A 13,884-nucleotide genomic window follows, 5' to 3' on the forward strand; every position below is an offset into this window, starting at 1 on the left:
TTTATAAAAGACGTCTGTTGAGCCATACAACTTAGAATTAGACCTTCTGCTCCACCTGGTCCATGCCGACCAAAATACTGAAAACCAAGTTAGTCCCATTTGTGAGTGTTTGGTCCATAACCTTCTAAAGTTTAAACCTTCCCATTCCATGTACCTGCCCAACTACCTTATAAAAGTTATTGTACCTGCCTCGACCACTGGTAGCTCATTTCACATAGACATACCTTCGTGTAAAAAAAGTTCTCTCTCAAGTTCCTCTCAAATCTTTCCTACCTCATCTTAAACCTTTACCCTCTAGTTCTTGATACCTAAGCTCTGTGAACTCCCCTTCACTTTAAGGAAAAAAGCCCTAGCCTGCCCAACCTTTCCTTATAACCGAGTCCCACAAGTTCAGACAGCATCCTTGTAAATAATGTCTACATTTTTTTTTCCCAGTTTAATAACATGTTTTCAACACAAGGCAACCAAAAGTGGCATCCTGTACAACTGCAACAGTGACCTGCCAACTTTATAGTCAATGCCCTGACTCCTAAAGGCCAGTGTGCTGAAAGCTTTCTTCATTCACCCAGAAGAGAGAGCTTTTGACACATTGGCCTTCATAAATGTGGCCATGGAGTGCAGGAGTTGTGATGTTATGTTGAAGTGGTGAGGCCACCTCCAGAGAATCTTGGAGCCACAGGACACTACAGCACAGAATCTGAAGATGGTGTTGATAAGTGGCGACCGTTGCGTGCAACTCCAATGGGAATCAATAAATGTTCCCATTTAGAACAAATACAGCTGAAATCCTCAGACGCAGTTTTGTACATTTCAGTAAACAACTTCGTTTTAAGACGTTTAAGAAATCTATCGATACTCAAATCTAACGATATCAGCAGTTCCCAGACGGCAGACTCAGGTCATGCGTATAGTTCCTCTTTAAGAAAATGGAAGCACAGAAAACATGTTGGTATGCAAATATGTCAGAGGTTTTAGTCTCCTGCTCCTGACTATCCTGCTGGTGAACGTGCAGTCTCTGAAAAATAAAACTGAAGGCCTCAGAGCAGGATTGCAGTACCAGAGGGACACCAGGGACTGTTGTCCCTGCTCACATCCGCCATTTTGGACATAGCGCTGCAGCCCAATGGCTTCACTGTTGTCCACAAAGACCGGACAGCTCTGTCTTTTAGAAGGTAGAGGAGGTGGAGTATGCTTTAGGATTAACTCATCGAGGTGCACAGACATGGCAGTTCTGTCTCAATCCTGCTCACCTGACCTCAAACATCTTGTGGTGAAGTTCCGGCCATTTTATCTGCCGAGGGATTTTTTTCCCGCCGTCATCCTGATAACGGCGTGCATCCCGCCTCAGGCCAACATCTGACTGGCTCTGGAGGAGCTGAGCACCATAATCAGCAGTCGTGAAACTGCGCACCCCGATGTTTTCCCTATCATTGTGGGGGATTTTAACCAGGTCAGCTCGAAGAAGTCTCTGAATAACTATCACCAGAGGAGCCAAAGCGCTTAACCACAATTATACCACTGTCAAGAACTCTTACACTGCCATCTCACGCCCACACTTTGCAAAGTCCAATCGCCTGATTGTACTTCTACTCCTGGCGTATAGGCAGAGACTAAAGGCAGCAGCACCAGCGGTGCGGACCAATAATATATTGACAAGGGAGGTGTGCAGCAGTGTTTACGGGGATGCTTTCAGTCACTGGACTGGGCAATATGCAGGGACTCGTCTTCAAATCTGAATGGACACGCCACAGTTGCCACCGACTTCATCGAGACCTGATGAAGTGTGTGCCTTCGAGAACATACCTAAACCAAAAGCTGTGGATAAACCAGGAGATTCATAATCTGCTGAGGGCTAGATCTGTGTCAATCAAGACCAGTGATCTGGAACTATACAAGAAGTCCATGTCGACCTAGGGAAGGCTATTTAAAAAGCGAATAAATAATTCCTACTGAAGTTAGAGACAGAATTAGGTGTACAGTAGCTCTGGCAGGGTTTGCAGGCCAATTACTTCCTACAAGGCAAAACCCAACATCATGAATGGCTGTGATGTTCCAGTTCCAGATGATCTCAACATCTTTTAGACATGCTTCAAAAGAGAAAATAAAACTAGATCTGTGTGAATCCCTGCAGCATCTGGTGAACTCTTGCAAAGCCCTCAGGCCCTGATGGTGTACCTGGTACAGCGTTGAAAATCTGCGCCAACCAACGGGCAAGTGTGTTCAAGGACACCTTCAATCTCTCCTGCTGCAACTGGAGGTTCCCACCTACTTCAAAAGGGTGACAATCATACCAGTGCCCTAGAAAAGCAGGGTGATCTGCCTCAATGACTATCACCCAGTGGCACTCACATCTGCTGTGATTACGTGCTTTGAGAGAGCGGTCAGGGCCAGAATCAGCGCTTCCCTAAGCAAGTACCTGGACCCACAATAGGTCTACAGCAGATGCAGTCTCACTGGCTCTCCACACGGCCTTGGATCACCTGGTCAATCAGGCTGCTGTTTATTCACTTCAGCTCAGCATTCAACACAATCGTACGCTGGGGTCTGATCAACAAGCTCCTAAACATGCGCCTCTGTGCTCCCCCTCTGCAACTGGATCCTCAACAGGAGTCAGTGGGAATCAGAAATAACACCTCCTCCTTGCTGAGAACCAGCACTGGTGCACATCAAGGATGCATGGAACCACTGCTCCACTCCCTCTGCACCCACAACCGTTGTTCCTAGGCACAGCTCAAACACCCACATAACTTTGCTGATGACACAACTATTGTTGGCAGGATTTCAGATTACGAATGGTGAGGAGGCGTACAGGAGTGAGATAGATCAGCTTGCTGAGTGGTGTCACAACAACAACCCTGCACTCAGCATCAGTAAGACCAAGGAATTGATGGTGGACTTCTGGAAGGGGAAGTCGAGGGAACACACACATAAGGGATCAGTAGTAGAAAGGGTGAGTGTTTTCAAGTTTCTGGGTGTCAACATCTCCAAAGATTTATTCTGGGTCCAAGATATCAATGCATTTCCAAAGAAGCCACGACAATGCCTATATTTCACTAGGAGTTTGAGGAGATTTGGTATATTATCAAAGCACTCTCAGATTTCTACAGATGTACTGTGGAGGGCCTTCCAACTGGTTGCATCACTGTCTGGTCTGGAGAAGCCACTGCACAGGTTTGGAAAAAGCTGCAGAAAGTTGTAACTCTACCAGCTCCCCATGGACACCAGACTCCCTAGCATCCAGGACACCTTCAAAAGGTGATGTCTCGATGAGGCTGCATCCATCATCAAGGACCTCCATTACCCAGGACACGCCTTCTTCGTACTGCTACCATCAAAGAGGAGGGACCAGAGCCTGAAGCCTGAAATATATATAATAGTCTTTAAAACTATTCTTATGTATTGCAGTGCACTGTTGCTGCAATCAGCAAATTTCACAATGTATGCCAGTGATATTAAACCTGATTCTAATTCTGAAATGGGCCCTTCGGCCCATCTAGTCTCTGCCAGCCTGATTTTCTGCCCAATCCCATCTACCTGCACCTGGACCATAGCCTTCCATACCTCTGTCATCAATGTACTTGTCCAAGCTTCTCTTAAATGTTACAAATGAACCAGCAGCTACCACTTCTGCTGGTAGTGAATTCCACACTCACACCAGCCTCTGGGTGAAATGGTTCCCCCTCAGATTCCCTTTAAACGTTTTGTCATTCACCTAAACCTATGACCTCTAGCTTCGGTCTCACCCATCCTGAAGAGAAAAAGCCAGCATGTATTCACTCTATCTATACCCCTCATAATGTTGTATAACTGAGCAAGATCTTCCCTCGTTCTGCACAGCCAGAAGTCCTAACCTAGTCAAACTATCCCTGTAACTCAGCATGTCAAGTCCCAGCAATATCCATACAAATTCTCTCAGCATTCTTTCAAGCTTACTGATATCTTTCCAGTGGAGAGGTGACAGGCACGGAACACAACAATCTAAATTTGGCCTCAGCAACATCTTATATAACATCCCACCTCCTGCAAAATGTGCCTTAATTTTTGAAGGCCAATCTGCTCTCTTTACAACCCTATCTGTTTGTGATGCCACTTTCAAGGAATTATGGATCTGTATTCTACTGCATACTTCAGTGGCCTACAACTGACTGTGTAAGTCTTGCCTTGGTTTGCCCTCTCAAAGTGCAACCAGCTGATCCCGATCACCCTACAAGTTTTGATAGCTCTCCTCACTGTCCACTGCGCCCCCAGTATTGGTGCCATCCGCAAGGTTGCTGATCCAATTTACCACATTTTCTAAATCATTTCTATAGATGACAAATAGCAAGGCACTGATCCCTGTGGCATACCACTAGTCATGGGCCTCCAGTTAGTGAGACAAATCACTACCACCACTCTCAGGCTTCTGCTGCTATGCCAACATTGAATCCAATTGACAACTTCGTCCTGAATGCTAAGCGAATTAACCTTCCGGACCAGGCTCACGTGCGGAACTTCGCCAAATGCCTTACTAACAAAGTCCATCTCCTTCCCTTCATCAACCTTCTTGGTAATGTCCTTGAAAAACTCTATAGAATTGGTTAGATGTGACTGACTACGCACAAAGCCATGTTGACTTTCAGGCCCTGATTATCCAATTCACAAATGACATCAGGCTCACCAGCCTATATTTTTAGACCCTTTCTTGAACAACAGGACAACTTTAGCTACCCTCCAGTCCTCTGGTACATCACTCGTGGCTAAGGACATTTTAAATATCTTTTCCAGGGCATCTCCAATTTCTGCACTGGCCTCCCAAAACATCTAAGGGAATACCTCCTAAAGTCCTAGGATTTATCACCATAATTCTCCTCCAGACAGCAGCACATCCTCTTCCATTTTGTCCCTTGCTATCCTTTTGCTCTTAATATAGCTGTAGAACCCCTTGGGATTCTCTTTCATTTTATCCGCCAAAGCAACCTTACATCCTTTTGTCGTCTCTGGATTTCCGACTTTAGCATTTCCTATACTCCTCAAGCACCTCGTTTGATCCTAACTGCCCATTCCTGGTATGCTTTCCTTTTTTTTTACCTAAACCCCAATATTATTTGATTACCAAGACTACCTAAACATGTTAGCCTTGCCTTTTATTCCAACAGGAACAAACAAACCGCACACTCTCAATGTTTTATTTATCACGCATCTCTTTGCTGGAGAACACCCACTGCAGTTCATGTCTGCGATATCCCTTCTGATGCCACCAACATCGCCTTTCTTCAATTTACTTATTTTATTGAGACAAAGCGCAGAACAGGCCATTCTGGCCCTTCGAGCTGTGCTGTCCAGCAATCCCCCTATGTAACCCTAGCCTAATCATGGGACAATTTACAATGACCAATTAACCTACCAACTGGTGCATCTTTGGAGGGTGACAGGAAACCAGAGCTCCCGGAGGAAATCCACGTGGACACGGGAACATCATACAAACCCCTTGCAGGCAGTGGCGGGAGTTGAACCAAGGTTGCTGGATCTCTAAAGCGTTGTGCTAACCACTGCTAATTTCAAAATCCTAACCCGAGGACCAGACCCAATCTACTCCATAATTATCTTGAAACTAACAGAATTATGATTGCAAGATCCAAAGTGTTCCCCTGCACACATTCTGTCACCTACCCATCTCATTCCCTAAGAGGAAAATAGTTCTCCTTGTGTACTTGTACCCCAAGGTCCTTCTCCACTACAATACTCCCAGGCCTCTGTCATTCGTTGTCCAAGTCCTACCTGGGTTTGGCTTTCCAAAATGTAACAGCTCACACTTAACAGAATAAAGTTCAATTTGCCATCCCTCAGCCCACTTAGCTGGTCCATATCCCCTTGTGATGTTTGGTGACCTTCTTCATTGTCCACTACATGTCAACTGCAAACTTACTAGCCATGCCTTGTACATTCTTATCATTGATATAGATGACAATACACCTCTATCAAGTCGTCTCTTATCCTTCTTCACTCCAAATGCACTTTGCAGCTAGATGCACTTGTTGAAGATGTAGTGATCAGGGACACTGGAGGTCTCCATGATTTCCCACATCCTGAAAGAGGAGCACACTGCTATCCTGACTGCCATTCCCACATCACTAACTGTGCAATAAGAATGAATATTCCTTAATTTTGTTGAAGTTAATTGCAAATAATATTTACATCTAAGTACTACATAGACAATACAATGACAATTACGATTACAATGGGACTGCACGTTTATAGCCCAGCAGCGGCAGTTGGTGCAGTATGGACAAGACAAGACAGAACTATGTCTTACCCTTTCATCACAAAAACTATTTTTGATCTTCAGGTCTCAAGTACTATTTGTCAGCTTTATTGGGGATCATTCTGGAGTTATGACATTATGGATAGCTAAATAATAGATTAACTAAAATGAGAATCAGTCTTCAGGAAATAAAATTGTACACAATTTAACTTTGTGGCTAGTGAAACCTATCATTAAGATTGAGACGTTCTGATTCTGTCCCATTGAAACTATGTAGGGGAGGTTAATTGCAAATAATATTAAATATCAATATTGTAGAAACATTAGTAGAAATATATTCTACCCTTTCAGCACAAAAACAACTTTTTAATCTTCATATCTGAAGTGCTATTGCCAGCTTTACTTTGTATTCTGATGCCACTTTCTTTTTCTTTAATGATGCCCTGCTGCTGCTTGTGTGTGTGGGAGGGGGCTTTGGGATCTAACATTTAACTGTCATTCAATCTTTGGGGCACTCCTCTGTTTTCATGGATGTTTACGAAGAAAAAGAATTTCAGGATGTACATTTGTATACATTTCTCTGACCTTAAATGTACCTATTGAAACCTACTGAAAGGAATACGTTAAATCAAATCTGCTGGTGAGTTTTGGAATTCCCCCGGCTTCCCAACATTTATCTTTGAAACATACTTCTTTGACCAAACTTTGAGACCTGCCATAATACTGAGATCTTTTTCTGAAAATGCTTAAGAAGTCCTTTTGAATGTCCTTGTACATTAAAACTGCTACAAAAACACATGCTGATTTGGTGTTAGTGAGCGGGAAAGCTGTCACAGTCTATCGCTTGGATACTCTGACTACTGTATGGTAACAAATTAACTCACTTTCTCATCAAGATCTTCACTTGCTTTCTGCTCACCTCTAGCATCTGTGTGACTTACCTTCATTCCGCCATATAATTCGGAAGCTGTAAATGAAGTATTCTCAAGCAGGCGATCAGCAAACTCTGTCTTCACCAATCCAGGTGATATACTCTGAAAATAAGTACATCATTTAGAACCATTAAGTTGATCTTAAGTTCTTAATAAAGAGAAGATGATAACATGATGTAAAGAATTTGCATGAAATGAAAACATGACATATCGAATACTGGTGATGTCAGAGGCTCCCAACCCCTTTTTTATGCCATGGACCCCTACCATTAACCAAGGGGTCCGTGGACCCCAGGTTGAGAACCCCTGGATAATGGGGCAGTATTCTTTAATAACTGCACAGCAAAGTAATCTCAGGTATAAATTAGTTCAAGAGGGTTAAGAGTGGCAAGATGTGGCTTGTTGGCAAGGTTCAGAGGTGGGATTGTACAGTGGTATGCAAAAGTTTGGGCACCCCTGGTCAAAATTTCTGTTATTGTGAATAGTTGAATAGAAGACGAACTGATCTCCAAAAGTCATAAAGTTAAAGATGAAACATTCTTTTCAACATGTTAAGCAAGATTAGTGTATTATTTTTGTTTTGTACAATTTTAGAGTGAAAAAAAGGAGAGGAGCACCATGCAAAAGTTTGGGCACCCCAAGAGATTTGAGCTCTCAGCTAACTTTTACCAAGGTCTCTTAATTAGCTTGTTAGGGCTATGGCTTGTTCATAGTCATCATTAGGAAAGACCAGGTGATGCAAATTTCAAAGCTTTATAAATACCCTGACTCCTCAAACATTGTCTCAACAATCAGCAGCCATGGGCTCCTCTAAGCAGCTGCCTAGCACTCTGAAAATTAAAGTAAATGATGCCCACAAAGCAGGAGAAGGCTATAAGAAGATAGCAAAGCATTTTCAGGTAGCCATACCCTCAGTTCGTAATGTCATTAAGAAATGGCAGTTAACAGGAATGATGGAGGTCAAGTTGAGGTCTGGAAGACCAAAGAAACGTTCCGAGAGAACTGCTCATATGATTGCTAGAAAGGCAAATCAAAACCCCCGTTTGACTGCAAAAGACCGTCGGGACGATTCAGCAGACTCTGGAGTGGTGGTGCACTGTTCTACTGTGCAGCAACACCAGCACAAATATAACCTTCATGGAAGAGTCATCAATAGAAAACCTTTCCTGCGTACTCACCACCAAATTCAGTGTCAGAAGTTTGCAAAGGAACATCTAAACAAGCCTGATGCATTTTGGAAACAAGTCCTGTGGACTGATGAAGTTAAAATAGAACTTTTTGGCCACAATTTGCAAAGGTATGTTTGGAGAAAAAGGGTGCAGAATTTCATGAAAAGAACACCTCTCCAACTGTTAAGCATGGGGGTGAATTGATCATGCTTTGGGCTTATGTTGTAGTCAGTGGCACGGGGAACATTTCACTGGTAGAGGGAAGAATGAATTCAATTAAATACCAGCAAATTCTGGAAGCAAACATCACACCGTCTGTAAAAAAGCTGAAGATGAAAAGAGGGTGGCTTCTACAACAGGATAATGATCCTAAACACACCTCAAAATCCACAATGGACTACCTCAAGAGATGCAAGCTGAAGGTTTTGAAATGACCCTCACAGATCCCCTGACCTAAACATCATCGAAAATCTGTGGATAGACCTCAAAAGAGCAGTGCATGCAAGACAGCCCAAGAATCTCACAGAACTAGAAGCCTTTTGCAAGGAAGAATGGGCGAAAATTCCCCAAATAAGAATTGAAAGACTCTTAGCTGGCTACAGAACGCGTTTATAAGAGGTGATACTTGCCAAAGGGGGCTGTTACTAAATACTGACCATGCAGGGTGCCCGAACTTTTGCTTTGGGCCCTTTTCCTTTTTTGTTATTTTGGAACTGTAAAAGATGGAAATAAAAAGGTAATCTTGCTTAAAATATTAAAAATAATGTGTTATCTTTAACTTTATGCCTTCTGGAAATCAGGTCATCTTTTACTCGCTTAGCTATTCACAGTAACAGAAATGTTGACCAGGGGTGCCCAAACTTTTGCATGCCACTATAAACAGTGTACTTAATACCAGTTACTTGAAAACTATCAAGACAGCCAATTTATATTTAAGCACAATGTTCCATACAAAACAAATGAATGAATTCTCAGTTAATTGGTCTTTGATGAAATTAGTAATAGGATCGTAGTAAACAGAAACCCCGGCACTCTTTTAATAATGCTGGGGATTTTTTTATGCCCATTTATGCAGGCGCATAACATATGTTACGATCAGCAGAGAGTCCATTCCTCTGATCAAAGGTTCAGTGGCTCCACTTAATATTGGAGAATGTATACAGTATACACCCTGAAGTTCTTACTCTTCACAGACATCGATGAAATAGAAGAACCCCAGAGAAAGAGCCCCAAAGAAGAATCATTGTGTTAGCATAGATCTTGTCCTCAAGGTTGGAAATATCTTCTTCTGCAAATCAAAGCATCACCTATGAATTAAATGGTACCTACAAATGAAGTATAATACACAAAATATGTTGGTACAGCTGACTGTTAATTTTGTTGTACAATGAGACCGTAGCACAGGGGTTCCAAACCTGGGGTATGGACCCCTTCCTTAATGGCACTGGTCCATCGCATAAAAAAAAGAGTTTGGGAACCCCTGCCATAGAAATTCCAGTTAACTTTAACCTACTCCAATTTGCCTACCACTGGCAGATGTCATCAGCCTGGTCCTACACTCCCCTCTGGAGCATCTGGGTGGTAAAGGCACCTCCATTAGACTATCGTTTATAGACTCCAGCTCCACCTTCAATATTATAATTTAATGTAAATATATCACCAAACTCCAGAACCTGGGAGTCAACACCTCCGACTGAAACCGGATCCTCTACTTCCTGACCAACATTCTACAATCCATTAAGATAGGCAGCAAAACATTGGTGCTCCACAAGGTTATGTCCTCAGCCCCCTACTCGACTACTTGTACTCCCATGACTACGTGGGCAAACCCCACATACAAGTTTGCAGATCAGACCTCTGTAGCGACCTGTATCTCAAATAATAAAGAGTTGGGAGTACTGGAAGGAGCTAGAGAGCTTCGTAACATAGTGTCATGACAACACTCTCCCACACAAAATCAGCAAAACAAAAGAGCTGGACATTGACGTCATGAAGGCCTGGCCCCATCGGCAAGCGTTGAGGTTGCTGAGCTCCTCCGTTGATCAGGAGTGACCGTGTATATTAATCCTAGCTGTCTGGATACACAAGCAGGGGCAGTACAATATGGAGAGCAAGCTGTTACCCCTGTGGCAGGCCCCCCTCTCCATGCAGCTGATGAGTCCAAAGGAACTGGATACAGTTTGGCACCTGCGATGTTGAATGAGTCGCCAGTCAGCGTTGAAGTCAATGTAGGACCACCTTAGGTTCTCCAACTCCAAATTTTTCGAACAGGTTTACTTTGCCATGAGTGGGTATAGCCACAAGGCAGTGGAGGTCTGAGATTAAAGTCTTCTTTCTATGAGGTGAGCTGGCATCTGCCTGAAGCGACTGGTTTTAAGGTGCCAGTAACACACCTTTGCTCCTTCTCCTGTCAGTAGAAACTGTTCCACTGTGCTTAGTAGCTAAGTCGCACATGAAGGCCAGGAACTAGACTTGGTTGTCAGAAGCAAATTGAGACACACACCATTGGGAGCTTATCCCCACCATAATAACCTTAAGGAGCCTAGGAGCCCGGGGTGTGGAGCAGGTTAAGACCTACAAGTATCTGGGAGTACAGTTAGATGAGAAGCTAGACTGGACTGCCAACACAGATGCCTTGTGCAGGAAGGCACAGAGTCGACTGTACTTCCTTAGAAGGTTGGCGTCATTCAATGTCTGTAGTGAGATGCTGAATATGTTCTATAGGTCAGTTGTGGAGAGCGCCCTCTTCTTCGTGGTGGCGTGTTGGGGAGGAAGCATTAAGAAGAGGGACGCCTCACGTCTTAATAAGCTGGTAAGGAAGGCGGGCTCTGTCGTGGGCAAAGTACTGGAGAGTTTAACATCGGTAGCTGAGCGAAGGGCGCTGAGTAGGCTACGGTCAATTATGGAAAACTCTGAACATCCCCTACATAGCACCATCCAGAGACAGAGAAGCAGTTTCAGCGACAGGTTACTATCGATGCAATGCTCCTCAGACAGGATGAAGAGGTCAATACTCCCCAATGCCATTAGGCTTTACAATTCAACCGCCAGGACTTAAGAACTTTTTAAAAGCTATTATTAATGCATTTTGAGATAGTGATTTAGATGCATATCATATTTTTACTGAGTTAAGTATTGTATGTAATTAGTTTTGCTACAACAAGTGTATGGGACATTGGAAAAAAAGTTGAATTTCCCCATGGGGATGAATAAAGTATCTATCTATCTAATGAAGCTGAGAGCTTCCAGTTCCTAAAAGTGAACATTACCAATAGCCTGTCCTGGTCTGACTGTAGCCTAGAAAAAGCTCTCCAACGTCTCTACTTCCTCAATGGGCTAAAGAAATATAGTATGTCCCATTAACCTTTACCAACTATCAATGCACGTAGAAAGCATCCCATCAGGATACATAACAAATTGGTACAGCAACTACTCTGCATGTGACTCCAAGGGACTGCAGTGTGTTGTGGACACAGCTCAGCACATCATGGAAACCAACCTCCCCTCGTGGACCGTCTGTACTTTTTGCTGCCTCAGTAAAGCAGCTAGCATAATCAAATACCTCAGCCAACCCTATCACTCCTTATGTTTCAGTCCTGGTGAAGGGTCTTGGGCTGAGACTCCAACTGCTCATTTTCCTCGGTAAAGTGCTGAGTTCTTCCGACATTTTGTGCGTATTGGTCAAGATGCCCAGGCTCTGCAGAATCTCCTGTAACCTCCAAACATTCACTCCTCTCCCCTCTCCCACTGGGCAGAAGGATGCACATGCCACCAGGCTCAAGACAGCTTCAGTACTGAGTGGTTCCAAAGTACAATCTGATGGAGTCTAGCTGGTCACAATCTTGCAACCCTGCCGTCTACCCGCACTGCAGTTCCTCTGTAGCTGCTACACTTTAGACTATGTCCGGTTATTTAACTTTATTCAACTGCAGTCCACTGTGTAATGATTTGATCTGTGCCAACAGTACGCAAGACAAGCTTTTCATTGTATCTTGGTGCATGTGACAATCACAAATCAATTACAGTTCACGACACGGCCGTCCAGTTTATTTCACTGCGCTGGCGTTATTGAGTTTTAATTCCATTTATGTTTTCCCAAAATAGCTTTGCATCATCTTTAAGTTTTGAACGAAAGTTTTTTACATTTCAGCGATGGTGTTCTCTGCCTTTATCAGCCAAATACAATTTTAATTTTATTTGGAGATACAGCGCAGAGCAGACCCTTCCAGCCCAGCAACCCACCTGTTTAATCACAGGGCAATTTACAGTGACCGATTAACCTACTAACCGGTCTGTCTTTGGACGGTGGGAGAAACCCCACGCACTCACGGGAAGGACATATGAAGTTCTTACAGAGGATGCCGGAATTGAACGCGAGCGCCCCGAGCTGTAACAGTGTCACGCTACCGTAGCCTATCTGGGTAAAGAAATACAACCTAAATTTATGCATTTTAAAAAAAACCTTCTGCCTTTCTTGATACTGCAATGTTCATTTCATTGGTTACACCGATGACATTGAATTGTCAGAGACTGGATTCTATGCTATCCGAAAAATATAAGCAACAGGGGGGAACTGGAAGAATCTGGATATCTTCAGAAGATAGAGAACAAAAGGCATTGGGACAAGTCACCCTCAATTGCTCACAATGCTTTTTAAATTAATTTTTTTAAAGGAATTTGAAAAGATCTGGACGCTTTGGTTTGCAAATGATACTTTACACAAAGTTGTTCTTCGTTCCGGCTCGCTAAGGCAGAAAGAAAGAACCCCTAATTATCGACTTAGAACTACAAAACTTTGTTTATTAGGACAGAGTAGCAAGGCATTAAAACATTTATGGAGGCGAGTTCGAGACCCTCTCACTGTGCACCTCACACACGATGTGCGGCGCCGTTTGCGCTCAGCCGGTCAGCGGGGCCCCGAGAAACAACCGAGCCCCCAAACACTCGTCATTGATAATGAGGTGTTGCTGTAAGTACGTTAGCACCAGATCAAACCAGTGAACTTGCCACCACTCTCCACGGGCCTTCAGCCCCGTATTCGTCAAACTCGCAGGTCCCCACCGCCGTGACCTCACGGCCACCGCGGCGTGATCGGGCAGTATATTACAGTACATTCTCAAAGCCACGGTGGCGAGACATTCGACAAGCACGAAGATTAACCCTTTACAATACAGGTAAAGCAGCGTTAGACACATAAAGGAGAAGGAAAATCGAGGCACAAAGAAGAGAGGCGTGGAAATGCAAAATCACCATGAATGGTGAAATACCAATTACTAAAGGGGAATTTTCGTCGTTGCAAGAACAGGGATGAACTTTACGGGGATCGTTAACTTGTGATGTCGAGGATGGACTTACTGTGGCACGAATGCTGCAACTCTGGTCACACAGTTCATACCGAAGTCCATCAGTCAGTGCAGTCACAGCATGCTTTGTCACACCATAAAAGTGGGCCAGGTTGGTTGGGTGCGGAACGTGGCCCAGTACGCTGAAAGGAGAGTGAATGCAGGCCATTATAAAAGAGGTAACTAAAATATTGACGCTG

At 43.7% G+C, this 13,884-nt stretch overlaps 1 protein-coding gene across 1 annotated transcript in view; it reads right to left on the reverse strand.

Annotated features, from left to right (window-relative positions):
- dhrs11a (dehydrogenase/reductase 11a) overlaps nt 1-13,884 on the reverse strand; it is a 98,203-nt gene that overhangs the window by 4,243 nt on the left and 80,076 nt on the right. Inside the window, exons 4-5 of the mRNA XM_073053533.1 lie at nt 13,698-13,827; nt 7,183-7,275 (exon numbers count right to left, since the gene is read on the reverse strand). Coding sequence (XP_072909634.1) covers nt 7,183-7,275; nt 13,698-13,827 — 223 coding nt within the window. The remainder of the gene's footprint in view (nt 1-7,182; nt 7,276-13,697; nt 13,828-13,884) is intronic.

Source organism: Hemitrygon akajei, chromosome 8 (assembly GCF_048418815.1).
Source record: "Hemitrygon akajei chromosome 8, sHemAka1.3, whole genome shotgun sequence".
Lineage (NCBI taxonomy): Eukaryota > Metazoa > Chordata > Chondrichthyes > Myliobatiformes > Dasyatidae > Hemitrygon > Hemitrygon akajei.